The sequence below is a fragment of the Phoenix dactylifera genome, chromosome 15 (assembly GCF_051530095.1).
Source record: "Phoenix dactylifera cultivar Ajwa chromosome 15, Ajwa_hap1_PhDact_Kaust_v1.1, whole genome shotgun sequence".
NCBI classification, from domain to species: domain Eukaryota; kingdom Viridiplantae; phylum Streptophyta; class Magnoliopsida; order Arecales; family Arecaceae; genus Phoenix; species Phoenix dactylifera.
Genome location: NC_143204.1, coordinates 20,835,921 through 20,863,320, shown reverse-complemented (window position 1 = coordinate 20,863,320; position 27,400 = coordinate 20,835,921). Strand labels below are relative to the sequence as shown.

The window sequence follows — 27,400 nt, the reverse complement described above, 5'->3', positions numbered from 1 at the left end:
TCATGGATCTTTTTGAATCCGACCATAATTGATCGTGGTATTTATAATTAGATTTGATCAGATTTGGACTCTTCGCTTAGCAAGAATGCCATTGCTTAAATGAAAAAGTGAGGACTCATAAGGGAATGTATATAATCCCATATCAACTATGCACTAGATAGATTTTGAGTACTTGTACAGATCTAAGCACGGCATCATGCTCGGCCCATGGTCAGTTTTAATGGGCATGTGTTGTGGTGTCCCCTAATTCACATTGGCTATGGATTGAATCTGCTTTAATACATTTTTAATAATGTAGGTCTCATATAAGTGCCTAAGATCTATCTAGTGGATAGCCGATGTGAGATTAGATACATGTCCGTATATGTCCTTACAAGGTTCGATGCTAAAACAAGATATTTTTTTGTCTTTATAGGTGCAAAACTTTTTCTTATGGGCTAAGGCTTGAGGCAGGAAAGACGGGGGGCTAAAATAGATGCAGCCAGTGGCATCTAGCCTAAACCTTTCCGCAAGGAAGTCAAAAAAAAGGTCAAAGCGAAAGATTCTTTAACCATTAGCAGGATGCTATGTTTCTTGCTACTCCAGCTTTCCGGCTTGCCTTTAAGAATCTTCTATTCAATCAAATCTCCGCAAAGTATGCACGCAAAAAAGCTTAGGGGAGAGCATGTCCACATTGGCAGAAATAGAGAGCACCCACTTTGTTGGTAGGATGAGTCCTTGGTAGACCTCTTCTCCATTCTTAGTTCTCCTATAGCTGGATTCTCCGAAACCATAAGAAGGTGCGTGAGAGAGTGAGAAATTTTATATGGACCCAGGTTCATTTCAAATCCAACTACATCCTTGAGCAAGGTTTGTCATTTCGATTGGTATTATGCCGTGCCATATCAATACCGAACTAACATGTAATTTTGTGCTGTATGGGTACTCAGTATGTCCTATCATCTCATACTGTACCATATATCAATACTGTGATACGATGATATTGATGGAGTATCCGATACCAAAAATGGCGAATTTTAAATCCAGCTATTCATAGCGCGGCAGCACATGACAACAAAGGCAAGACCAGCATCATAATGACCATTTCGCCTCTTTGTTAATAAAGGCATGCAACAGACTTTTCTGGCCGTTTGTTTCATGAAATGCATGTAGGGCTGTCATTAGTCTGAGGAAAAACTAGGTTACTTGAGAACTTGATTACAGGTCCCTGACACCTGTCATAGCGACCAAAGAAAAAAGCCATTTTTGTGGTGTTCCACTTGGACAGTCCCACCTCCAATCACAGCCTAATCACTCATTTTTTTTAAAAGTCTTTCTAAGAAGAAACCTTTAACATACTTCCCATCAAAAAGCAGCAACCAAGTGGCAACCTAGTCAAAACTATCATAGTCGGTAGTCACCCTTCCATTTGTTTTTTTTTGATACACACCCTTCCATTTGTTCCTTGTGCAGTTGGCCCTCTTAGATATTTAAACGTGGCCGGCCAAAAACATCGCTTTATTGATGGACCGCACCGACTTTTACTTTGTGCCGAGAGAGAGGAGAGTCGTTTTCACTGAATTTTCCAATGAGTTCCGGTTGGCTCCAAGGCCCAAAGCTTGCTTGCACCTCAAGGCCCGAGCTTCTCCACTCTCACGCACGACACCGTTTATATTATTTTGGAAGTTAGAGTCCCAACAAAGAGCACACGAGTGCACTTTCTTTTTGGTGGCCTCCCTTTCTCTTTTGAATTTTGATCCTTGGGTGGTGAGGTTGCACCGAAGGAAGGAGGAGAGAAAGAGGTCCTCTTAGAGCTTCTCAGGAAGACACCCCCCCACAGAGAGCTCTATAAGTTCCTAGCTCCATTTCATAGTTTCTCTCATAGAGCAAACCATGTTAAGGTTCTCTCCATTTCTCTTCTCCCGTCTTATGTTCCCACTCGCTCTCCTTTCGTAAGACGACAGTGTTCTTGCTTTGCTCGGTCTTTGATCAAGTCAACAGCCTTGTTTATCTCTGGTTTGCCTGCCCATTTCAGGGAAAAGCTGTGAGTGGTCTTTTCCCAAGACCTTTTTGTGATTGCCCAGAAGCAGAACACTAGCCTGTCTTGCTCTTTATTAGTCTTTTCCCAGACCTAAATCCAGTAATCCACAAAGCTTATATTGAGCCACTCTGCCTTATAGTTTATAGGCACCTCGATTCTTCTACTCTACTAGTTCTCTTCCTTATTTTTATCTAAAAAAAAGGAACCATGGGGGGACCTTTAGAATACTTCGTAGGCTTGTTGGGCGGTAGCCACAAGCGCAAGAAGAGGAAGCAGCTCCAGACCGTGGAGCTCAAGGTCAGGATGGATTGCGAGGGCTGTGAGCTTAAAGTTAAAAAAGCACTCTCCTCAATGAAAGGTATCTGCTCTTCTCTTCCTCTACTGGATGCTAGGATCTTGCTATATATATATAACTCATGCTCTAATATTCTCTCTTCTTGCAACCTTTGAAGGAGTTCAGTCCGTGGACATCAACAGGAAGCAGCAGAAGGTGACTGTGATCGGCTACGTTGAGCAGCACAAAGTCCTGAAGAAGGCCAAGTCCACAGGCAAAAAGGCAGAGATATGGCCTTATGTTCCTTACAACCTGGTCTTGCACCCATATGCTGCTCAGGCCTACGACAAGAAGGCACCTCCTGGCTACGTGAGGAATGTGGAGGCCATCACCATCTCCAGCCAACCATATAGGCAGGAGGACCAGCTCACCAACTTGTTCAGTGACGACAACCCAAATGCCTGCTCAGTTATGTGAAGTTCTCCTTTCCTATCATTCCAGAGGCCCCAGCTGCCCAGTTTCAGTTTCCCCTACTATTATCAAGTGAAGAAGAAGAAAAATAGTTATATTAATTTGCGTCTATATATGTATCAAAGTTTAACAGGTTAGGATTAGAAGAGGTGCAGCTTTGCAGTAAACAAGTGTTGGTGTCTTATCCTTTTTTTTTTTCGGGTGTCATGGATGATGGAAAGGTTGGTGTCTCATCCTTTTTCTCTGGTGTCATGTATGATGGGAAGCAGTCTGAACTAGTGAGACTAAGCCATAGTCTCGCTCTTGGGACCAGTTGGAAATGAGGTGTGGGTTGTTATGGAACAACAACAGGTTATCTACTCTGTTGTCCTTTTGTATATAAGGTTTCAGTTTCCTTTTTTCCTGATTTACTTCTTATTGGGTGACATCTGTGCATTGACTCCTGTTCACAAGTCTGGATGCATATCTGAAGGGTCACAAGAAATAATCAAAAACAAAAGAAAGGTGCTGTCTGTCAGAGAAACATAGAAAACAGAAAGGGATGCAGGTGTGCCCATGGGAAAGGTGGAGACCAGAGCCTAAATTTAAAAAGGATCACTTTTGATTAAATTGAATTTAATACAGGATATTTTGCAAAGGACTCTTCTAAGCCTTCACCCTTTGATGATCATTAGATTTACAGGTATGGCCACTATGTAACATATTTTTACAAAACAACCCTGTAGCTGCACCTTAATCCAAAAACTTTAATATTGTTTGGACATTCCACTGGAAGTCTTGTTTTGTATGTTTCTACCGCTAATTGTGGCTCTTAATGAACTATGGAATCCAAGGGATATCGAACACATTGGGATTCTAGATTCGAACAACATGTGCATCCGAATGCTAGATTTTGACTGAAGAAGCATCTGATGCAGCAATTGCATATAAAACTCTTCATTAATTATCCCGTGCCAGTTCAAGAAGTAGTTCAACACCTTAAGAGTTACAAACAGGAAACAAGGAGTTGGTTTTACCTCTTAAAGCTCCAATCTTGAAATCACTCCAAGGAACCTGTGCAGATCATTATAAGAGACCTTGTTTCTGCTAGGAGTAGGGTGCAGAAATATCTAATAAAAAATTTCCATAAGTTTACTGCCCAAAGCTTCCCACTTTCAATAATAATAAAGAAAGGAAAAGGTTAGGAAGCTTCTGTTTCAATTTGCAATCAGTTTTGTAAGAACTGAAATGAGTTTTGAGGACACCTCATGAGGGTAAATTTTTCACTTATAACATGGTTTTACCTCTTTCTCTCTCTCTGGCGCACGCGCGTGCACGCACCCACGCGCACACAAAAGATTTGGTTTGCCTGCTCAGCCATCTCTTAACATCCGTTATGGGAAACAGAAAATTTTCCAGACATCAAATTCGTTAGGGGTGTTTGCATAAGTATCAATTACGATGCGCTTAGATATAATAGGAAGATCTTTTCTAGGGGTCCAAGTGCAAAGTGGTCCTTCTCACTGCATTTCTTTATTTTAGGTCATAATATCATGACCACTACCAGGTTAGAAAGAGCTAGCATGAACTACTCAAACCCAACCAGCTAAAATGATCATTAGGTTCCAGCATGAAGCCTCCTCTTTTCCACCCACAAGTTCCATAGAAAAACGTGGATACGACATAAAAAAATAAAGGAGTCCAATAGTTCTATACAAACATACAAGATGGATCTCAGGATTCAGATGATAGAAAAGGGGAGAAGAGTGCTGATTCTTGTGCCTGTACAAGGCAGCAAGAATTTAATTCTGTCATGAAAATTTTGTGCTTCTCAGTAACAAAAATTGGCAGTAAGTACCGATTGTTAGGCGAAAACCACCCAGTGTTCAAGCATCAAGTAGTCCTCTCACTCTGCTTCCGAACTGTCAGCATCAGCAATGATGTGCTGCAAGGCTTCCTAAGAGTGAGTCATGGTCATAAATAAAGTTTGATATGGAAAACCCCAAAGGAAAAATTCAGAATTCGAAAATCTCACCGTTTTATCATCGATATGATCTCTTCATCCACCCAATACCGCGAGTTTATCAATGTTGATGTTCACTTGTAGATTCCGACAAAAAGAATGTCATAGAAAAGTGTTGAATTACCTGGGATGTTGCAATCTCCTGTCGAAAATGAGTCTTCAATTTAACTTAGAGCTTGGATTGATAGAAAATTCTGGTTTCAGATGTTACAGTGCTGCCATGTTGTTTGTCTAAGAACTAGGACAGCATGTAGATTGTAGAATGTAATAGAGCTTCTAAATCATTTAGCTATTGATATTCATCAATATCTAAATCAGGTTGCAACAAACGTGTCTTGCAGTCCTTCAGAACAATGAACTTGTAGGCAAAACAATAACAACCCCTCCCCCCCCCCCCCCCCCCCCACCACCACCACCACAAAAAAAAGAGCAAGACTTAAGAGCAAATTTTGATAAAATAACCTAATGTTTTAGGCAGTGATAATGTCTGGATTAGGATAAGAAAGCTATTTATGACTGCTGAAAAGAATTACAAACAGGCCAATCAGCCTTGGCTCGGTTGGCATCCCTCTCCAGTTGGCAGAGGTCTAGGATTGAAACGGTTGGTGGCATCTCACCGTATCTCTCGAGAAAAGAATTGCGTACAACAGTTGAAGCATTAATCTATGAGGTGTAAGTTCAAATAAAATAGGCAGATTTAAAATACTAGACCAATGTGGCGAGCTTTATTGGAAGAAAGCAAACAAAGATATTAAAAAAAAGGGTTGATAAATTCTTGCAGTTGACCTGAAAAGCAACCCACTGGTTCAGGACCATATCCCAACTTTGGAGGTATGAGAAGCTTGCGTTTACCCCCTGTCACAGTTTGGAGACAATTGTATAACTTAAGTGAGAGTACCACATGATGTGTTTCTAACAATTCATTGGTTGAAATCGTACCAACAAGCATTGGAGGTACGCCACCACCACCTAATATCCCCTGATCCAATCCTGGTAAGACCTGCGCACATAATTGAAAACTGAGCAACACTGCAAACGAAATCTAATATCGTGGCAGTTTGGTGTTAAAATTCAAGAAAAGAAAATGATGAAGTTGCACCTTTTCCCATTACTATGGTGCATGGCCAGGATGTTTAATAATAAGGACAATACTAGCATTCTTTCACAATTGCCAGGAAGCAATGATAGTCATGAACTTTACCTTTTTACTCCTTTACTATAGAAAGTAACTTATTCTGTTTGTCTATTAGTCATGAACTGAAAAGCTTTATCACAGTATTTCTAAAGAAAAAACTTTATATCAACTATTTGGTTCTGCTTTCTTGATAGTTCTTCACATTAAATTCCATAGATTCGATATGATTAGTTTTCTTATTTCAAACAATATCCTTTTTTACTAAAAGATTCAAAACAATCCATCCTAAATTGCTATTGGCTAAGAAAAACTTCCAATGTCTTCTTTATTCTACAATTGTAAAAATATTATATTTAATCCAGGTCGATTCTGTTCCATCAATTCTTCTAACTGATGAGAGAAATTGAGTTGTTATCAGAGCATTCTTCCAGTCTTCCAACCATGCCATCATATTAAAACCCTTCTAATTCCAATGTCATACGATTACCCTGAAATTAATGCTTGATTAAATATTTTATCCTTACTCTATCCAGCTCGCAATCAAATGATCTAATCATACCAAAAAAGGTTGCCATCTTTTTTCTACTAGCATGTTCTAACGATGCAAGGCAATGCAGTTTAACTTTGATTTTAGATCCACTTGGTAACCAAACAGCCCCCACACCATTATGTCTTATAAACCATGAAAAAAACTGCTTCTCTATTCTCAATAAAACCGGTTCTTACATACAAAAGCTCCAAGATAAGGATTTTTTTTTTAACAAGAAAAGTGTATGCACATATAGCCAGATATACAGAATGAAAGTAATATTTAGAGACCACACCCACATATTAGCGATATATTAATTTTGTGACCGCTTGTTTTATGAGCCTGCATTATCTGGAGAAATATCTCAATTCAGCATATGGAAAAACAAAAGATTTTTATCTGTTCATTCTGTAAGCTCCAATATAGAGTACCTTGCTAATACGATCAGCTATACATGCCAATGCACTGACATATGGATTATTACTTGGTTATCATACGTATTTATTCTGACACCAACAGAAACTAATATCAAATGTAATACTGTAATAAAAAAGTTGAAACATCATTATTACTAATAAAAGTACCTTGCCCACACCTATTCGCAAAGTGAGTGGTCTCCCACGCTTATAGCTACTATCAAATACTGTACCATCAGCAAATCTTGCGGTGTAATGAATCTGTAATAAGAATGAAAAAAACAGTTGATAAAGGTTCGATGATACCGGACTGATAAACCATTCTTGCACTAATAGCCCATTACTACACTTACTACACTTATGATGAGCATGTGATTGGAGCTGAAACTAAGGTACAGAACAATGTTTTTAAATCTTATGCTGTTAAGAACATGTCATTAGCACTATTATGGTAGAACTTTTTAGACATGAAGCAACAACTAGTCTTACAATCCATAAAAGCCACCATTGGATTTGACAAACATTGTTTTTCTCATTAAGCCAACAAGTCACAATTATTGGATTTACACAATGACATCGAAAATAGGACAACATACTTGGAATTTCATACATACAGTTTTTTAGACTCAATGAAGAATAAAAGAAGTGCATCCATATTGCATCAAATGAATTATGCCATATAAATATGCACGGATCATAGAATCATATAATTGATTTCGTTTCTCTCCTGAAACATACAAAGGCAGACCATTAACAAAATAAAATGAATTCAAGTACCGGAAGCAAACTAAACAAAAAAAGATCATCAACATGATTGTAATCGCATCACCAAACTTTATACTAATTCTTAAGCCTTGGGACAACTGAAGAAGAAAGAATTATGACAACTCTGTGACTCCTAAAGTTGCCTGAAGTTGCCATTATGGTGGGTGATATGTAGTGTCTCGCAAGCCATAAACAAGAAGAGTGTGCCTCCAAGTTTTTAGGGACAATATGAGCTCCAATCAGTAAGAGGGATTTTATAGGAGAAAAGTTTCATAGAGACTTTCAAGAAGCAAACTTATAAGGGGCAATGACAATAATGCATGTCAATATAGAACCAGGACCAGGTAATTTAAACGAAACTAGCAGAATAGAAAACAACAAAACTTGGGAAAAAGCTTCAGTTGCTTAAAGAAAAGAATAGTGTCACTTTGAAGAAGTAAATCAAGTAATAGAATTAACATCAGGCATCACATAAAGATTTCAAGTGTACTATAATAACTATGAAGGAATGCAGGTAGGGAGCTTGTGTAGGCGTGAATCATGAAAAAAAAAGAAAAAATGAAAGCAAGAATGCTCTGAGGACTTCTGGATACAAATGCTAATTTAAGTAGAATTTTTTGAAGTAAAAAGAAAAGAAAGAAAATAAAATTCTCCACCTACATATGGGTTAGTTATAAAAACTATATTCATAATACCTATAGCATTGGCTTCTCATTCGTGAAATTTTAATTCTTTTACATTATAGGGATACCATCATTTAGTCAAGGGGAACAGAGTCAAGTGTTTGCAACAAGTTATCTCGGCTCTCTCCCTCATTAACAAATCACAATTGGAAGAGAAAAAGAAGATCCAATCAGGATATGGTTTCATTATAGTGTTTGTTCGGGTGGCAGCAATGTTTGTTAGTCTTGTAACTTGGAGAGAATCTCTCCTTGGCAGGTATATCCCAATACTACAAGCCAATACCAATGTTCTATAATCTCTATAAAACACGAGTTACTCATGCCAAATTGCTTGTTGAAGTCAACTTCATATATCAAATTAGTCCACATTTCTTTATCCATCTTCCATAACATAATTAGTATTTCATTCAGTGATATCCACGACTGGCTAACGAATTAGCCTGTCCCTGCCATAGTTACACCTCCATCTACACAACCTACAGACTTCAATAAGCTAAAAACAAAAGAGGCAAAAAAAAAAACGAAAAAAAGGGAAAATGGGTGATTCTTTTCGTATGCAGGGAACCCCAAACCTATAAAACCCGTTCACTCCAACTCCGATAGGAATCAGTGCTCATAAAATATGAGAAAAAACTATCAAGAATGCAAACATAAATAAAAATACGGTTCTTTACTGTCGATTTGAGATCTGCTTCACTAAGCCCATATCACCATTGATTCGTTCGTAGTCCAAGAAAATAGAAGAAAGGATAATAAAGGATAAGATTTTTTGACTCACATTGATAAGCTCTCCCCGAGGAGGCTGGACACCGGTCCCGACTGCGACGTCGCAGTAGCCAAGGCCGGACTTTGCGAAGCTCATGTCACAGAGGGGCTCCCCAACAGTGGCGTAGTACTCGATTCTCGTCGCCTTGGCATCCAGATCCACCAAAAAAGACGCGAAAAGCCCAATTCCCACTTCGAACAGCCTCCTCCTGCACACAGGGATGGATCCCAGACCGGCGGTGGCCGAGGAGGCCGCCTCCTCCCCTGAGTCCCGGCTCGAGAGGGAAGAAGAGGACACAAGAGAGGGGAGAGGAAATGCGGCGTTTTTAGCGAAGAAAGCAACGGGTTTGTGGGGTTTGCAGAGCGGGGGGAGAAGGTGGGGGTTCGAGGTCGCGACGGATAGAATGGAGATGGCCATGGCCGTTGGCTTCCCTTGCCTCATCTCCAACTAGTGGGTTTGGTGGCTTTAAAAGATTTTGAACTAATTCCGGCGAACTTTTCTCCGGGATTAGTTAAACTTGAGAAAAAGAATTTTTCTTCTTATTTTTTTTGCAAAAACCCCCCTCTAGAATAAAACAACGAAACAACAACAACAAAAAAAAAAAGAACGAGAATAAAGGACTTGGACGGTGAGGAATTTGTGCGAAGGCGAATCCTTCTTTTGCGCAAAAAACACTGGAACAGGAGAATAGTGAGTAATTTTTGTTCTATTCATCAGCTTGACACTATTTGGTGGCCCAATTGTCTCATGCTCACAAAATTATTACAATGAAGGCAGCTCCAATATAATTTCCAAATGAAAATGATACCCGAAGATGCACCTTAGATTTTCCAAACTCAAGAAGTATCCTCCTAATATTTGGCTCCCCATCCGAGCAGGGGCGGCCCAAGCCTTAGGCGACCTAGGCGGTCGCCCGAGGCCCCGGCTCGAGAGAAGGCCCCGCGCGATGGCTCGGCCAGGCCATCGCCCATCATTCCTCTCTGGCTCTCTTTAAAATCCTCATCATGCTCCGCTCCTCCTCCACTCCTCAATCCTCTTCTGTTCTGTTCGACTGTTCCGTGAAGGCGTGACTGCCTGGGTGACTGGGTCGTCTACTCGTCTCCTCCGCGGCTCCGCGACCAGCGCCTCCGCCAGTCCGCCTCCCCACCTCCCCGGGCCCCGGCATCCCGCGACGGTCCCCGCCTCCCCGCCGGGAGGAGACGACCGCGACCTCCTCCGTGACCCCGTCGGCCCGTCCGGCTCAATCCAGCGAGCCGGCGAGGTCGTCTCCTCCGCCTGAGCGACGAGCGCCTCCCCGGCATCCCGGCGATCCTGCGAGGCTACGACCTCCTCGCCTCCCTCCCGGGCCCCCGGCTCCTGCCTCCCTTGACCAGTGAGGCAGTGCCGCAGCCCGCAGTGACCTCCACGGCTCCACCTTCTCGCCAGTCGCCTTCCTCAACGGCCCCAGCTCTCGTGAGGCGTGAGGCCGTGAGCCCGTGACAGCGTGACCTCCTCGCCTCCGGCCTCCCTCCCCGGCTCCTGTAGACGGTAGTCCCGTCACCCCGGCGGGCCCGGCTGTCCCCTCAGGCCTTCACATCCGTCTCACTGGGTCTGTCAGTCTGTGAGACAGTGACAGTGACTCAGTGCCTCAGTGGGTCAGTGGCACCTGTGTGATTCTTCTAATCCCCTCTTTGTTTGATTATATTTTCAACATCCAGCGTTTAATTTCCCTAATTTTATTGCAATTTCTATAATTTTGTTATAATTTTTCTCTAATATTTTTTCTCTTTTATATTTTAATTTATTTGTAGTAATTGTCTTAATTGCTTTGTTTGGTAATATAATTTTTAGATTCAAATATCTAATAGAAAATATGAATGTGGATATGAAAAACTTTAAAAAAAAGAAAAATCGAAAAACTCGTTCAATCTCAAAAAGGAACTCTAGATAGATTTATTATGACAAACAAACAAAACACTACATCAAGTTCAACTCAGGAATTAGCAACAGAACAAGCACCTGAAATAGAGCTAGAAGATGACATGAAAAGAATGAAACAAATGCATTAGGCCGCCCCTGCTTATTAAAAATTTATTATTATTATTATTATTTTAAAAAGGCCTCATTTAGTGAGTTCGTCCTAGGCCCCCAAATGCATTGGGCCGCCCCTGCATCCGAGACTGACTTCACATTGATCCTAGGAGTCGAGAGAATCTGGTGAGCTAAATGATTAGGTGAGGAATCTCCTTTGCAATTGCAACCATCAACATCGATATGATTGATGACTAGTTGCTCATGATCGACTAGATCCATACGACTAAAAGTAGCCATTTTGATAGAGGACATAACATGAAGCCATGGATCCATGAAAATTTTAATTTTGTTTCCTCTTTCTAGGTTTCTCTCCTCCATGCTGGCTTTACCGGCTAGTATACTAAGTAGCATATTTTGCTTTAAATAGAGATGAGATATACCGATGCCACCGTGGCTCTTAAAAGAGCATACCTAGTCCCAGAATAGAAGATGCATGCCTCTTTTTTAATTGATCATACCCCCACAAAAAGCTTCTCATAGTTTTCTCAAGCCCACTGATATTCAGCGGATTGTGAAAATAATTGTTTAATGTGATCCACTAATAAGTCTTCTATGTAATTATGCTAAATTTGAAGCAATGCCGGTGGTTTGGCTGCCGGCACTAGTTCAAAACTTAAGCGGAGATTTATTGCATATTCAATGTACGGGCTTACGTATATAACTAGTTTGGGTTGTATGTTGTGTAGAGGGGAAAATTTATAAACTATTATTATTAGCTTTATGGTATCTCCCTCCACCTCCTCCCACTCAAAGGCGGTCGGGATTAGATTAAACAACAAAGATTCCACATTAGTGATCCATTGTTATTGGATATGGTCTAGTATTTCTAAATTATTTATATACAAAAAATTATGTGTTTTGGAGAATTCTAGTTTCTGCATCAACTAGTCAAAAAAGCATACATTTTTCTATATTATTTAAAGTATTTAATTTTTTAATTATTTGATATATGAATTAGGAGTTTCCAAATTATATGATTTTTGGTATTTTGGCAATTAAAAAATAGTAGATCATATCTAAAAGTTCGAATCATCAATGTGGAACTTTTATTGTTCAATAAAGATCTAACTAAATTTGAATGAATATCTCACAAGTATGCTATACTTTCATGGAATCCATAAAGGTTCTATACGCATGATAAACACTCATAGGATGGAGAAGAAACCGTACCAAAAAAGAGGGAAAAAAAAGGAAGGAAGGTGAAGAATCACCCCTTACAACCTCTGAAGAAGCATCAGCTCACTTTGTCCGATCACATCGAATGGACCATGTCCGATCAAAAACGTGTCCTCAGCTAGAAGCAATAGATCTCTCTTTCATCTACTCCCAGAATGGCTATCTCTTGGAATCTCAGCAAAGAAGAGACAATGACTTTCATCAAGAAGGCTAGAGATCAGATATTGCTTCTAAAAGAAAGCTGCTATCTTCTAATCGCCTGGCAAATTATTGGCCCCTGCCACCGCCATCCCAACAATTTATAAGTAAGCATCTCTTGTAAAATATGAGCAACACCAAATCCATCTAGAGCCCAAACTTCCATTCTCCAACTCGTTGTCCCTCTTGCTTGGCCCTTCCCCCTGCTTTTTTTTTTTTTGATCTCCCAACAATTAACAAGCTTGTATCTTTACTTCGCACTGCTTCTCCTATGCGAAGCAGGTACTAGGTACGGATCGCATCCTCCTTGAGAGGGATTCGACTACGGTGATTGAGTAGATCTGGGAACTGGGGTGCTCAGTTGAGAACCGGCTGCTGTTCCACGATATTTGCAGAGCACTGCAAGAGGGTGACTCCTACCAGGCCACACATGTATATCGGAAGACGAACGGTGCTGCAGACTGGGTTGCTTTCTTCGCGGCTCATGACCCGAAAGGTTTTTTTTGGCTAGACTACGGGGTTGTGTCTATACCTTTGCACAGCATTTTGTTTTCTAATTTTGTTGGCTATTTTCACACCCATCAGATGTGAGTTGCCGATGTACCAAAATAAATAAATAAATAAATAAAATAAAATTAAAAAAAAAATAAGATGGTGTTATATAATGGTCTAGTTTTTTTTTTTTTTTTTTTTTTTTTTTTTTTTTTTTTTTTTTTTTTTTTTTTTTTTTTTGGTGTCTAGGGCATTTTTGATGGGCAATGAAAACCGCTGTTATGATTTATGACCTTTTATTCAAAATATCTGCACAAAAGACTGGTCTGGGCAGATATTTGTGCTGCTCCTGACGTGACGTTAAATACCAATGGTCTAACAAGCGAGCGGCATGGAAGACCTCGCGGCAATGCCTCGCCATTAATTATTTTGCATGCTGGTTGGGCTTTCAGACGAGAATTTGTTAGGGTGCATGGAGCCAAACTGGGCAAGCCCACCATTTTCGGACCAAGATCCACCCTGCAGAAGAGGTTCTGAAATCCCTCTCCATCATCCTCGCTCCTCATTCCTCGCGCGCCCTGTCCTCAAAACCTTCTCTCTCTTCTCCTCGCGGTGTCTCGTTTGTTTTGTTCCGTTCTCTCTCTCCTCTTCACTTTTTTTGAACTTCCACCCTTCTTGGGTTTTTTTTTCCTCTCTTTTTGTTGGCTTTTCTGGGATCATGGGGCGTGTTAAGCTCCAGATAAAAAGGATAGAGAACAACACCAATCGCCAGGTGACCTTCTCCAAGCGTCGCAATGGGCTCATCAAGAAAGCCTACGAGCTCTCGGTTCTTTGCGACATCGACATCGCCCTCATCATGTTCTCTCCCTCCGGGAGGCTCAGCCATTTCTCCGGCAGGCAGAGGTGGGATCCCTCTTACCCCCCTAGTTCTCTTTTTGCATCACCAACATGCATGTCTTCCATGAAGGATCGATGCATGTTAATTGCATGAAATAGAGAAATAGGGAAAGCCAATATTAAAAGAAAATAAATAAAGTTTTGCTTCTTTTTTTTCATGAACTAATAGATCGTCTCAAAAGTTTTTGTAATATTTCGCATTTTCTTTTTCTTGTTATAGGATCGAGGATGTGCTTGGGCGGTACATAAATCTCCCGGAGCATGATAGGGGAGGGTACGATTTTATAATTTCCTATTATCAAATAATTTTAATTAATTAAGAGATATCGTTGTATGTTTTGTTTGGAAATTTTTGCCATGGTAAACCATGAAACTGATCGATATTTCTCTCTCTCTCTCTCTCGTGTTCGTTATGGGTGCAGAATTATCCAAAATCGAGAGGTAAGAAGCTTCAATCTTCTCCCGATTCCCCTCTGTTTTTATCAAGAAAATTTAAACAGGTTTGTGATGAGGGTGGCTGGTTTTTATTAAAAATTTTGCATGTATTCTTGCAGTATTTGATCCGGACGTTAAAAAAGCTCAAGTGTGAGGGCGACATGGAAGCCGAATTAGTCAAGTATGTAACCTTTCCACCTTACAAGAAAACATGGTCATCTCAAATCTCATGTTGGTTTCTTTTGCATGCATTTTGGTCCATGTTGCTCATCCTAACAAGTGTGTTTCGGCTTTTCTCCCTTCCCTCAAATGATGCTCTGAATCAGTCCTGGGGCTGTTAACTTCCACGTGGAGGTACACAACCTCTCCTTTTGTTTTCCCATAGTCTCCGGTTCAATACATGCGTGTAATAGCTTCATCTCCTTCTATTGAATAATATGATTCTTAATTCTGTTTGATCTTGCATGTAGGAACTTCAACAAGAGATCCATATGTATCAGCATCAGCTGCAGCTCTCTGAAGAACGCCTAAGGTAGCCACCCCATCATGGTTATGAATCAGATCTCATGTAACTTATGCATGTATATATGCCATGACTTTGTGAATTATAATAGAGTTATAACACTATTTATTTTCTGTTGTAATCTGAGCAGTATTTTCGAGCCAGACCCCCTTGGCATCACTTCTATGGATGAGCTTGAATCATGCGAGAAATTCCTCATGGAGGCCTTAAGGCGTGCGGGAGAGAGAAAGGTAGGTCCATATATATACATACACATATATACATACAATATACATACATGCATGCATGCATCCATATGTGTATATATATATATATATGGATGTACGCAGGCATGCATGCATGTATGTCTATAAATATGTGTATATGTGTGTGTATGACACACAAATTAATAAAATCAAGAAATAAGAAGGCGTTATGCATTTAAGTCTTTCATTTACAATTAACTTTCCTATGATTAACCAACCTCATTTGATGCAAGAAGAATCAAAATGTTACAAAATGAAACAATCGATCGTTCCTTTCTCTTTTTGCTTCCTAATTGGTTAAACTTCATCGACTTATATTGTCGCATCGATGTTTGAAAAAAAAATTGTCTTGTAACCAAAACAAAATGCCTTAATAATTTCCCCGAAGAACTTTGTTACGATGATCATCCATTTTCAACTATTACAAATAGATTATTTAAATATACATGCAAATAGGTATCTCCTAAAAAAAAAGTGTAATAAATATTACACATCATGGTAGAATGTGGTTCATGGTTATGCTGCTTAAGCAATTACCAAGTGCTATATTTTATTTGAACTGATTTTATTTCTTTCACTGCAGAAGTATTTGCTGAGTAACCATCTGCCTCCGTACGACCCCTCGGCATCCAGCATGCAGGTACTTGATGCAAACGATCATACATTACAGCAAATAAATTTTGAAAGAACCATTGTTTGACACGTATCCAGGGACGTCATTCATGTCACCGTGTGCGCTGCATTCATTACGTGTCATGCGGCCATTCGCTTTAAAGGCAGAGATGATATTCCATTAACCGTAAAACCTTTAATGACGTGCAGATGTACCTGCCGTCGCAACAAGAACCGATGCCCAATTCGTTCGGGAGCGAGGTGGTGCAGTGGGTCCCAGGAACGACACCCAATCCCGGCAACCAGATCTTCATCGGTTCCGACCTCCTCATGTCCCTCAGGTACATACTACCGCCCATTGCCTTCCCTTAACTCGGCGACTATTTCGGTTTTAATGGGCTGGATTTATTCGACGTGCGGCCAGGGATCCCGGCATCTACGGCCCAATCTCTTCGGGCACGGGCCTACCGATGGACCCACGTGTGGGGAGCTGCCACGTCAGCAACCAGAACGATGCATGGCATCAAGCATACACGTCAACTGAGCTCCTCTCGGCCCTCATCCCATCTGCCCCCTTCCCTCTCATCCAGGTACAATCCCATCAGACGGTCAGGATCGACTAATTCGTCACATTTGAAAAATGCACACTTGCACAAGGTGTGTTATGCGTCGATCATCGTTGCTAATGAGATTTACATCGTGTCTGATGATATGCCAGCATCCGATGGCACTGACGGACTTGCCACCGATGGTGCTGCCGGCTGAGCAAGCAGAGGCCCCGACAAGTTGCCCGCACATGCCAGGAGACGAGCATGGCACGTGCGCTACAACATATGAAACCAAACCACCGTCGGTGAATGCCGGTTGATTTCATCTGTCCGATGAGCGAATCCGCAATTGCGCATCAACCCCTTTCAAAGCTCCAGTGAGCCACTTGGAGATAGGTACATGTAGTGCTTTAGGGAGAGAGCTTTGTTAGGGTTACCTAGAGTTCTTTCTTGACAAGATCTGTATCTAGCGAAATGAATTATGAAAGTTGGAAAAGAAAGAGATTGGATATAGAAGAATATGGACGTTGTAATTTACGATAGTTGTAGTAAACCTTTTTGGCTGGTTCACTTGGTGGTTGAATTGGGTTCATCCGCTCTACTCATTCTCTTCACTTGACAAGAGATGTGATTTTAAATGGAAAAATAAACGGTTATGGCTCTAATGTATGGTCAACCATGTTAAATTATTGATGATTTTTTTTTTTCCACGAGTGAACGACTGCTCAAATTATTTTTATTAAAGTAAAAGATTTGTCCAGCCAAGTAGCAATAATTGGTTCTTTGCTCTATTAGTGCCTTCAATTGCTGCTACTATTATGTGTTGTTGAGCAACCAAGTATCCATGTCACAAGGTAATGCCATATTGAAGAGCGCAACGGGCCTATTGGCTAAGCAAGCGGCAACCCCCACTTTATGCATCATAGAATACTTAAAAATACAAAATTTTACTTGGGGGAAACTTACCTATGGCTAAGTTTTAGGAGGTCATTTAACGTAATATAGAGAGTTCCTAATACCCGGGGCTTTCTTGGCCTCCCTAATTTTTATTTAGCATGCCCCTGGTATGAAAAAAAAGGATTGAGGCCTAACGCTAAAACCGAATTAGATACAAATTAGAGGCAAATATATCCGTATCCATATTTATTTTGTTTGACGAATATATATACGATGGAAAAATTCATATTTATATTTGTTTTAAATGGATATGGATATAAATCGGATATTAAAAATATGGACATAAATACGAATATAAGTCAGATAATTAAACTTTATGACCATAGAATCAAAAAAATATTAAATAAAAGATAAATCAAGCTAATAGTATGTTAATATGGTCATTTATTTCTCTTAAAAGTTCATGAGCTCTATATAAAATTAAATAAAACTATAAATAAAATCAGATATTCGGTTACATATTGAGCGTTTGTTCAAACATGGGCCAAGTTTTTTAGTTGATTACCATTGCAAGTCAACGGTATTGTCACAGCACAGGATCTCACCTAAAAAAAAGCTAGCTAAAAGGTACTATTTGAGTTTCTTGGTCTTATATAAGATCCAAGATCTACTCAATGAATAAGCAATGTGGGACTAAATAAAGCCGTAGAGATCCTCACATACTCCCCTCATTTAAGCTCTAGCATCCTCGCCAACCATGTCATAGACCGGATTCGCTCTGATACCATTTTGTCACAATCCAGAATCTCATATAAAAAAGTTAGCTAGAAGATATTATTTAAGTTTTCTGGTCCTGTATAAGCACTCAGAATCTATCTAGAGAATGTGGAACTAATCGATATGGGACTAACCATATGCCTGCACGAGTCTTCGTAGGTATAATACACTAGAACTCAGCAAAACCAAGCTTAGAATGATTCGAAGCAAAATTTTCTTTTCTTTTCTTATTTTGGATCCTCATATGCTGACCATCTAGTAAGATTGCTCCTTTGGGCATGTAAACTAAAATCCACATTTGTCAATGTTTCGATATCTCATAGGCGTTGTGCATCTGAAATTAAGAAAATCACCGCACTGGAGGAGGCGGAATGATGTGAAAGACTCAACCGGGCGCAAAGCACGCGCTTTGACAGATTAAGCGTTTCATCACTTATGGCTTATAAATGGGCTTGCCAACTTCTTGCCCATCGGCTTCTGTGAGAATATAGGTGCTTTAATGCCCTGTAGGTCAAGAGAGTCCACATGGACATGACTCATATTACCTATCCTTCTCATCCTCATGCTACATCTCCATATATATATTTTAGTAGCCCAAAAATCTCATTAAAAAAGTCACTCAGCTGGTATATTGGAACACTATTTCTCCTTTTTGAACTAGAATCATGAAGTGTGCCATATATAATGAAACTGATGGAGAAAATATTGGACGCCTTGATCTCAAACTATACCGACCTTCTTGACCTCGGACATAAACCAAGGTGAGCGATTTCGGCCCTAGCTGAGAAACTGGCCAATCAACACGTAGCGGCAAGGATTGACAGTTCTGGCAATTGGCAGTCGTGGCAGCTCTGCATTCGGCGCGTGGTCAGTACACCGCCAATGCAAAATGATGCCCATGCCGTAAATGTACGACTAGCCGTTGCCTGGCGACTGATGCACGTCACATCAACTCAGATAAATGACAAAATATACTCTCTCATATAAAGGGATATTTCGGGGGATCTCAGATATGCGATATCATTCACAAAAAACTCGACTCTACTGAAATCTCTCCCTTCCATACTATTGCTTCTCTATCCTAACTTAGGCATCAGATTGTCTCCGCCGAAAACTCTTCGATAAGTAGACTTTTTGCAGGCCATCCCCAGAGAAAACCAGCTATCCCCACCTCAGCCAGTCGGTTCAACTTGGTTTTCATTGACCTCAGGATCATCCAAGTTGCAATCTGACCTCGGTCCGGATTTAGCGACAACAGAATCTAAGAAAACCTGAAAGCCGCTCGAGTGATTTTGGGTGAGGTTTTTGAGGATTTGTGTTCTTCCTGTCACTTAGAATATGATAATACTCAGTCTATAATCACGGTAACTTCATATTATTCTCATGATTATTATCTAGAAAGTAGAGAGGTTCCTTGTAATTCTTTGCTTGTTGGCTGGTTTTCTAAAGAGTATACGAAAGAAGCTAGGAACATAAAATTCAAACCAGCAATCTGTCACAATTCTCAGGCACGCGTTATGGGCACCACTCCTACGTACACTAGACACCCAAAACCAATATGAAAATAAAATCTCATATTATAATGGCTAGAGATATAAATTATCGAGTCCACTGCGACTTTGCTCAAAGAAGAGAGGTACTAATTTTTCTCGTGGCCACAAAATTAATAGAACATAGATTCTTTGTAGTGCACGGATTACACTGTATGTCATGCTCGATGGCCATCATCAAAAAAATGGATGGCTATTATCATATAAGACAGCTTTACATGCCATATATAATGTATCGTTGTTGATAGCTGCCTATTTTCTGATAGCAGCGTGGTACAACATTCTACGGTGGAAATCACGTACTGCAGAGAATCATGGGGCAAATTAGTACAATTACTTTATCAAACAGCAGCAAAACGATCAACCACATCCCATGGTATTCAACAAGGACTCAAATTTCTTAATTCCCATGCTACCGTTGAAAACCATGGTTTGTATTGTGTCTTGCAAGAAGCTTATGTGAATCAACAAGCCTAATAAAGCCTAAATTGACTTGTTTGAGCTTGACTCCTTTTCATGGGTGTGATCAGATCCATTCACGTCCATTCTAAATGCCCATTGTAGCTTTTGCAGTTTTGCTGGTGTGGTGATGATTTTTGTATGGTAATTATAGCAAAGCCAGGCTCACATCCATTCTCCGTGTGGAGTGGATTGGGATAGCACAGGGTTAGGCGGCAGTACAAAGCTGCATACAGGGATAGCACAGCGTTAGGCGGCAGTACAAAGCTGTACTTTATACTGTGTTATGCATCTGCTGCAGTACATAGGAATAGTATGAATGAAGTGTTCATCAATGGATGGAAGAATTCTGGACCGTAAGGAAATCTCTCTCTCTCTCTCTCTCTCTCTCTCTCTCTCCCCCCACACGCACGCACACAGAGGCGCACATACAAAAAAACACACATCTATATTGTCTGCTATGCACACAAGGATCAGGCGGCGGTGCTCAAATAGATCTAGAGGCGGCCGAGAAGAAACCCTTGGATGGCGCTCGGCCGGGGTGGCATGCCGGCCACCGAAGAAGGAGCAAAGAGGAGAGGTTCGACGGTGGGTAAATGGCAGAGGAAAAGGGGCTTTTATAGTGGATTTCCCAAGGGGAGGTCGGCTCGCTCGCTGCCACGATTCTTGCGACGGTTGATTAGAATTGGCGGCCGTTCAAGTGGCCGCGGGGCTGCCACGGAACTGCCGTGGCACCCCCATTCCCATCTTGCCCAAAGAAGGCGGAGCAGGGGATCGCGATCCCGCTCCTATCCGAATTGGACTGAAGTCGGCAGGCCCTGCTAACTTCAGTCCAATATGGCCCAGTGCCTGGTCTTACATTCTTTCATCCTTAAGAAAATTTCGTCCTCAAAATTTGAAAATGTAGGCCTTCCAAATTTATAGATGCTCAGCCCATTGAGTAACATAAATCCTAGATTTCATTTCTCGATAAAAATCAATGTGATAGATAACTTTGGATCAATTGTTAAAAGTTTCATATAAACTAGCAGGATTAGCACTAGATAAGTGACTAACTAAAATCGAAGATTGAAATTATCATCTTGATGCAAGTTCACTTCAGATCGGATTGGGATCAATTCAAAACAGGATCAATTAGAATTAGTTGTGTTTAGATAGAACTTCAAATTTAACGGATTCAATACACATATTATGGTAGAGAGTTGATCCCACAAAAGATAATGATCAACCTTAAAATCAAATCATTATTTGGTTAGGAATATGATTCACAAAGTGAACATGCAATGATGGTCATCAGACAACAACGGTCTATCTCAAAAATGATTGACATGAAATTACAAGAGAAAGTTTGAGAAGGCAAAGTATTGATACCATGATTCCATATGTCACAAGGCTTAAAATTTAACTTAAATTTATAAATCATAAAGAGGGAGCAAATGTTGCATGATTTATTTAGATACTTAACAAATTAGACTATTTTTGATCAATAATTAACTAACCCTGGTCATGATATACTTAAATTTTTTTTCTTAGCATACCAATAATAGAAGAATCTATCAGAGAGAGAACAAAGTTTTATCATGATTAACTTGATCTTCCCTTATTAACAAAAACCTTCTTTATTGAACTGTCTAATCTTTCATCATGACTTGTTATCAAAACACAGTCAATATTTTTTGACCAGTTTAAAATGACTCAGTCCACCATACTTTCGCGGCGCAACTCTGATCAATATTCTCCAAAAATTTTTAATGATCCTAGATCATCATCATTTTTTTCTAATAATATCTAAGCAAAAATTTTATCCTCTTTCTGAGCATAATAGATCAAGATTAACCCTCGAGATAATTGCCATATTTGTAACATTGTATGATCAAGCAATCATATTCTAGATCCAATGTAAACTAAGCCAACTCTAGATTCCCTTGACAACAAACAATTTGATATTGACTTCTCTTTTAAGAATATCAATTCTATGCTCCGATGAATTAAAAGATTCCAGATTAACTTACTCATGAGCATATTCTACCATCTCGAATCTTTTATTTTATATTAAACTTATTTGGGCCTCTCATGAAATCCCACTAGCATTTCTTCTATGGTGATACAAAATCCATAATGTACTCATGGCCTTGATTTATCAATATTTAACTCACAAAAATCTAATAATCTGGTTCAAAGATTTACAAGAAATTCCATCAAGATATATGCTCTATGGTTTTATTGGAGATGGTAAAGTATTCATCTTGGTGTAATGATTAATAATTTTAATTATTGTCTTTCGATTCAAAGAATAGATCCCTTAGGGGATTTGTCTAGCCTACAAATCCCTTAAGGCTTTACATGTTTGGAATCACCACAGCCCATGATGGCTGTGGGCAGCTTCCCAAGCTTGTCCACACCCTCTTCAAACACAACCCCCATGCCCATGAAGAAATGCGACTCAATGTGACAGTGGAAAGCCCACACTCCAGGGTTATCGGCCCGAAACCTCAGAGCTGTCCACCCATAGGGTTGCACTGCCACTGTGTTCTTCATAATTGGGTCCACCAAATTGTACCTCTTTGGATCAGTCTCCGGATCAAACTTCCCCATTCCATAGCCCAACACCCAGAAGTCATGCCCATGCAGATGCCATGGGTGTGTCTCACTATTGTTCTTGTTCTTCGTGTTTGCATTCTGTAAGATCACATCCACCGTTGAATTGAATACCAACCGGTGGATCGAAGTGCTTGCCTTTGCATTTAGATTCTTCTGAACGTCATAAATGTCATAATTCTTGTAGTCATAAGTCTCTGGCGCTGGTTTTTGATCAAAGGCATGGAGCATCCTCTCCCTGAGGGCGATGAGGTATGGTGTCTGGGGTAAATTCAACGATACATTATTCACAGACCACTTGACATAGCCATCAATCAAATTTTGGGTGTTCAGTAATATGATCATGCGGTCGGAAGTCTTCGGAGGAGGCTGGATGTAATCAGGATGCGATCGGATGGCGACACTTTGATTGAATCTGTACATAGTATCATTCCAAAGGGGACCGGTCGGCGGGACGGTCGGAGGGAGCCTTCTAGGATGGTTTGGGTAGTAATTGAGGATGGCAGTGCCGGTGGGAGTGCCTGGTTCCCGGCTAACCACATTGATAGCAACCCAGTAGTTGTGGGAGGGGTCTTGGTCAGCCTTCAAAAGCACAGAGTAGGTCTCACCCGAGTAAATGTTTAGGTTCTTCACCACGAAGGGCTTCACGTAGTGACCATCTGCTTCGACAACTGTCAAATTGTGTCCCTGGCATAATCATAACGACAATATTAGCATTGGTTAAGGGTTGAGTCTACTATAAGTGCTGACATTGATATTATGCTTGAATCTTTTCGACCTAGCCATAGAGCTTCAACCTAACAGACTTTAACACTGTTTATTCTTTCTTATCAGATGTTGACAAAGTAGGAAAAAGTTAGCTTATAGCGATTCTATTTTTATGTTCAAATAATATAATTTGGATTAAAGATTTTTTTTTTAAAGAAAAGTGTTGGTGATATTACCTCAACTTCAAAATTTAGAGCCGAAAGAGAGGTGATGCTTGCAATCCGAAGGCGGTATGTTTTGCCCGGGATGACTGTTAACACATAAGGCGAGCACTCGGGATTGGTTGCATTGCATACCCCGCTTCCTGCGTTGGAGCAGTTGAATTTCCCCCTTCCATTGATCAAAAGTGACTGCAAGATTAAGAAGACCCCACTTAGTACAACCTTCAGAGGGCTCTAAGAAAGTACTGTTCCAATTTCTGTTGGACGAAAAAATCTTGGCGAGGGAAAAAAATCCGTCAGGAAAGACGAGTTAAAGATAGAAATCTTAGTACAGGAGGAAGGCTGAAAGGTCATGGTCTGAAAATTCTACTGGGAGTATGAATAATCAATTGCATCCACTTAGAAGTATCATTTTTTCTGAATTGTAGAAACGTTTTTCCAACACGTTGGAACGCAAAAGTTTCTTATAAAATTAAGATTTCTTTGCACCATACCTTAGGCTCTCCAACCCAAGTGAAGTTTTTGGAGTTCAGGCCAACAGCCTGTTCATAGGTGTTCTGGTGCCACCAGTCATTAAGGATGATGCCCCGGTCATAGTCGTAGATGAACGGTTCGACCACACCGGCTGGGGGCAGAACTCGAATAAGACCGTAGAGTCCCGCAGACCTTTGCATCTCATAGTGTGCATGGTACAAGTAAGTTCCCGGCTGAGATTTCAGCAAAAGACGGATGAGTTAATCCAATGGCCTCTTAACATCTATACAGAAGTATATTTCCATTGAATTTAGTTTCAACTCCCAAAACTTACTCGATCAACAACAAATCTGTAAGTAAAAGTATCCCCTGGCTCAACCGGACACTGTGTCACCCCCTCTGTGCCATCAAACCATGGAGTGCCAATCTACAAAACAAAGCAATGATTATTATAGCAATAGAAATGTTGGTAATTTCCATTCCTATCTCCAGAGGGCTAGGAGTAGGAGGAAGATCAAAAAATAATAATAACTAATAACTTCTATGGTGTTTCTGTTTCGAAATGAAATAAAAAGTTAAGAAGTCCAGGTCTTATTTTCCAAGTATTTGATACAGATAATTTGACTACGTGGTGCTTCCACTGTTAGTTAGGAAATCTAATAAAACACAGAGAGAGAGAGCAAAGATAGGTATGAGAGTAGTGTTGAGAAAAGATTTGGCCCCACCCACAGGGCGATATCACCAATCCTGCTCCCTGTGAGCTAGAAGCAAGAAGAGGAACACAAGGGGAACAAAGGACCAACATATTTATGTGGTCTCTCGCATGAAAACTTATTTATGTTGTCTATGATTAAAATGGAAATAAAGGTAAGAAGTTAGTAGAGGTCAGATATCATAAGTCTGCAAACTTGCTTCTAGGTTTGTATCAGTACCTGCCTAATCCCATGCCAGTGAATGGCCAAGTTCTCAGTGAACAACGCATTCTTGACATCGATGACCACAGTGTCTCCCTGCCCGGCAATGATGGTTGGGCCGGGTGTTCTCCCATTGATGGTGATTGCCAACTTCTGGAAGCAATCTGGGGACTTGAACTGGTATGCCACCTCCCATTTTTGATAGTGGATTTTAGCTCGAACAGAGCCAGTGGTCGCAGAGATGATGATGAGAAACAACAGCGTTAGCTTAGCTGCCAACCCAACGCCGCCGGGCCACAAGTCCATCTTCGACCAAGAGTCTTCCCTCCGGCTCCAAGTAGCGCTCCTGTCACCCCAAAAGTTTTGCGGATCTATCGAGGGGATCTGAAACTACTAAGTAGCAATCTAAGAAGGCATTTGGCTTTTTATAACCTCGGTCAATGGCATTTTGCTAATGAAATGGATTGGACCATGCCCCAGTCTCTCTCTCTCAAAAAAAAAAAAAAAAATCTTGGTCAAAAGAAAGAACAGGTCGTAGTTGGTGGCTACAGCGAAATTTCTAATGAATGCCCATCAAAATTTCAATTAAGAAGTTTCTTATGGAAAACATGGTTTACTCGGGGGCACCGGGTGCGCCAAAAAGGCTATACATTTGTTTTTTAAATAAAGCTCTTTGTTTTTTTGCTGGGTAAAACGGGAAACCAGGCTGCAAAAATGAAAGTCCCATACAATCAATTTGAGAAAATATTATAATTGAAATCTCTACTTGCCAGCTAATGCGCAGAATAATTAGCCTTTCTAAACATATGATTAGCAGTGGAGAAATTCAAAGATGCAGAAAGATGGAGGATATAAAAAAGAACAGAACTTGATGGTGCAGGAATTGTTTAAGAGTAAAAATTGTTGCTCTAAACCCTTTCTACGAGGCTCTTAAATCAGTCATAAAAATAGAAATAGCTGAAATCGCCTAGTACCACCAAAGATAAAGTGGCCATAATGATCTCGAATGAGAAATCCAATAGCACCTTGATTACTTCTGAGGGAGCTATCAAAGCTGATCTTCAAAGTTCTAAAGGATAGGGGACCTAATGAACCTATAAAAGAAAGGAAGAGGAGCTACTAGAGTTGTTGATGACCCAGCACAGATATCAACCAAACCGAGATGTCATCTCTTGTGAGGACCCATACGGACGTATGTTTAATCCTATATCGATTATGCTGGAAAGATCTAGGATAGTTATACAGGACAAAGAAATCCAAAAAATACCTCCCAATTTGCCATTTTGGGTGAGGTCCTAGATTTTTATGAATGGTATCGAGCAGACTCGACTCATAGCCCATGTGGACTAGCAGACACTGCAGCACATGTTCATTAAGACTAACCACGGGCCGATCGTGGTGCTTGTGATTAGATTTGAAGGGATTTGGACCCTTAGCCTGACGAGAATGTCGGTGCTTAAACAGGGAGAGTATGTGAAGACCCATACGGGCATGTGTTTAGTCCCACATCGATTATTCTTCGGAGAGAATATTAGGTATTTATACAAAACTAAGAAATCAAAAAATACCTTTCGGCTAGCCATTTTGAGTGAGGCCCTGAATTGTTATATTCTTTGGACATTTGGAACATCCCTGATTTCAGTCCTTGATTCGTAAACTCCTAGTTTTTTGAGATCTAGCTCACCTGGGAGTTAGATGAGATGGGTGTATGTAGCGGATAGATTCGAAGCTCATGGATTGGAAAAAAACAAAAATTAATGATAAAAATTGATAGGCCTGAATATAACTTAATTATATAAGTTGATTATTATCAAAGATATTGTTGTAAATTGAGAGCCTAAATAATTGCTAGGCCTGAATATTATGATAAAGAAATTGTAACAACACAAGATCTCATCCAAAAAAGCTAGTCAGATAGTCTTATTCAGGTTCCTAGGCCCAATATAATTATCTAAGATCTATCCAGTGCATAACCAATATGAGACTAAATATATGTTCGTACGAGTCCTTATATACTCTTTTCATGTAAATCCTAACATACTCGCCAAGCTAAGGGTCCAAATCTATTCAAATCTAATCATAGGCATCATAATTGACCCATGGTTATTTTCAAGGATTCGTGTCACAATATCTCTTAATCCATATAGGCTATGGAATAGATCTGCTCTAATATCATTTGTAATAACACAGAATTATTTGGGTTATTTAGCCCTATCCAAGATTTACCTAGTGCATAGTTGACGTAAAACTAAATATGCACCTGCATGGTTCCTCACGAAAATAGATTTGCAGTGACCTATGAATGGAAACATAGGAATTTAAACTAATATCACTGGAATTGTATCCCACCTAGAAGCTAAAATGAAAGGTCACATTTTGAAAAATAATTGGACAAATGTACATCAAATTTGGCCGGTTTCCGTCACGGTGGTGTAGACACGAGGATGGAGAAGTTTCTCAGCAAGTGAATAAAGTAATTTTTTTCCCTTCATGCGCGTTTGCGTGTATTTGTTCTTGGTGCCGGCCACTGATTATTTTTTGC

At 40.2% G+C, this 27,400-nt stretch overlaps 4 protein-coding genes across 5 annotated transcripts; 2 read left to right on the top strand and 2 right to left on the bottom strand.

Annotated features, from left to right (window-relative positions):
• Window positions 1–1,635: 1,635 nt before the first annotated feature.
• LOC103707882 (heavy metal-associated isoprenylated plant protein 23-like) lies at window positions 1,636–3,171 on the top strand. The gene is made up of 2 exons (XM_008792579.6): window positions 1,636–2,378; window positions 2,473–3,171. The coding sequence occupies exons 1-2, from the start codon at window positions 2,228–2,230 to the stop codon at window positions 2,769–2,771; spliced, it is 450 nt and encodes a 149-aa protein (XP_008790801.3). The 5' UTR covers window positions 1,636–2,227; the 3' UTR covers window positions 2,772–3,171.
• Window positions 3,172–4,387: 1,216 nt separating this feature from the next.
• Window positions 4,388–9,515, bottom strand: PNSL4 (FK506-binding protein 16-2). 2 transcript variants are annotated; one of them, XM_026804939.4, is made up of 6 exons: window positions 9,074–9,515; window positions 7,016–7,108; window positions 5,707–5,767; window positions 5,554–5,622; window positions 4,780–4,909; window positions 4,388–4,701 (listed from the first exon to the last, which is right to left on the bottom strand). In XM_026804939.4, exons 1-5 carry the CDS (start codon window positions 9,500–9,502, stop codon window positions 4,842–4,844), a joined length of 720 nt encoding a protein of 239 aa, XP_026660740.1. In that variant the 5' UTR covers window positions 9,503–9,515; the 3' UTR covers window positions 4,388–4,701; window positions 4,780–4,841. The 2 variants fall into 2 exon arrangements, with proteins under 2 accessions (XP_026660740.1, XP_026660739.1); XM_026804938.3 differs by having other exon boundaries at window positions 4,388–4,689.
• A 3,998-nt stretch (window positions 9,516–13,513) lies between these two features.
• Window positions 13,514–16,426, top strand: LOC103707880 (agamous-like MADS-box protein AGL66). The gene is made up of 10 exons (XM_008792576.4): window positions 13,514–13,903; window positions 14,118–14,171; window positions 14,320–14,338; window positions 14,452–14,513; window positions 14,659–14,686; window positions 14,803–14,864; window positions 14,986–15,085; window positions 15,684–15,740; window positions 15,923–16,053; window positions 16,137–16,426. The coding sequence occupies exons 1-10, from the start codon at window positions 13,719–13,721 to the stop codon at window positions 16,333–16,335; spliced, it is 897 nt and encodes a 298-aa protein (XP_008790798.3). The 5' UTR covers window positions 13,514–13,718; the 3' UTR covers window positions 16,336–16,426.
• Window positions 16,427–22,136: 5,710 nt separating this feature from the next.
• Window positions 22,137–25,259, bottom strand: LOC103707883 (L-ascorbate oxidase-like). The gene is made up of 5 exons (XM_008792580.6): window positions 24,877–25,259; window positions 24,279–24,371; window positions 23,965–24,177; window positions 23,486–23,659; window positions 22,137–23,228 (listed from the first exon to the last, which is right to left on the bottom strand). Exons 1-5 carry the CDS (start codon window positions 25,162–25,164, stop codon window positions 22,275–22,277), a joined length of 1,722 nt encoding a protein of 573 aa, XP_008790802.3. The 5' UTR covers window positions 25,165–25,259; the 3' UTR covers window positions 22,137–22,274.
• Between the last annotated feature and the right edge of the window lie 2,141 nt (window positions 25,260–27,400).

Excerpts from the sequence above, each read along its gene's own strand:
- LOC103707882 (XM_008792579.6), top strand. The coding sequence starts at position 2,228 with ATGGGGGGACCTTTAGAATACTTCGTAGGCTTGTTGGGCGGTAGCCAC. Across the intron at positions 2,379-2,472 it reads AGCACTCTCCTCAATGAAAG|GAGTTCAGTCCGTGGACATC; the intron begins GTATCTGCTCTT and ends CAACCTTTGAAG.
- PNSL4 (XM_026804939.4), bottom strand. The coding sequence starts at position 9,502 with ATGAGGCAAGGGAAGCCAACGGCCATGGCCATCTCCATTCTATCCGTC. Across the intron at positions 5,623-5,706 it reads CGTACCTCCAATGCTTGTTG|GGGGTAAACGCAAGCTTCTC; the intron begins GTACGATTTCAA and ends AAACTGTGACAG. Across the intron at positions 4,910-5,553 it reads ACCAGTGGGTTGCTTTTCAG|GAGATTGCAACATCCCAGGT; the intron begins GTCAACTGCAAG and ends CATTTTCGACAG.
- LOC103707880 (XM_008792576.4), top strand. The coding sequence starts at position 13,719 with ATGGGGCGTGTTAAGCTCCAGATAAAAAGGATAGAGAACAACACCAAT. Across the intron at positions 15,086-15,683 it reads GGCGTGCGGGAGAGAGAAAG|AAGTATTTGCTGAGTAACCA; the intron begins GTAGGTCCATAT and ends CTTTCACTGCAG. Across the intron at positions 16,054-16,136 it reads GACCTCCTCATGTCCCTCAG|GGATCCCGGCATCTACGGCC; the intron begins GTACATACTACC and ends ACGTGCGGCCAG.
- LOC103707883 (XM_008792580.6), bottom strand. The coding sequence starts at position 25,164 with ATGGACTTGTGGCCCGGCGGCGTTGGGTTGGCAGCTAAGCTAACGCTG. Across the intron at positions 24,372-24,876 it reads ACTGGCATGGGATTAGGCAG|ATTGGCACTCCATGGTTTGA; the intron begins GTACTGATACAA and ends TTTGTTTTGTAG. Across the intron at positions 23,660-23,964 it reads CTTGGGTTGGAGAGCCTAAG|TCACTTTTGATCAATGGAAG; the intron begins GTATGGTGCAAA and ends TTAATCTTGCAG.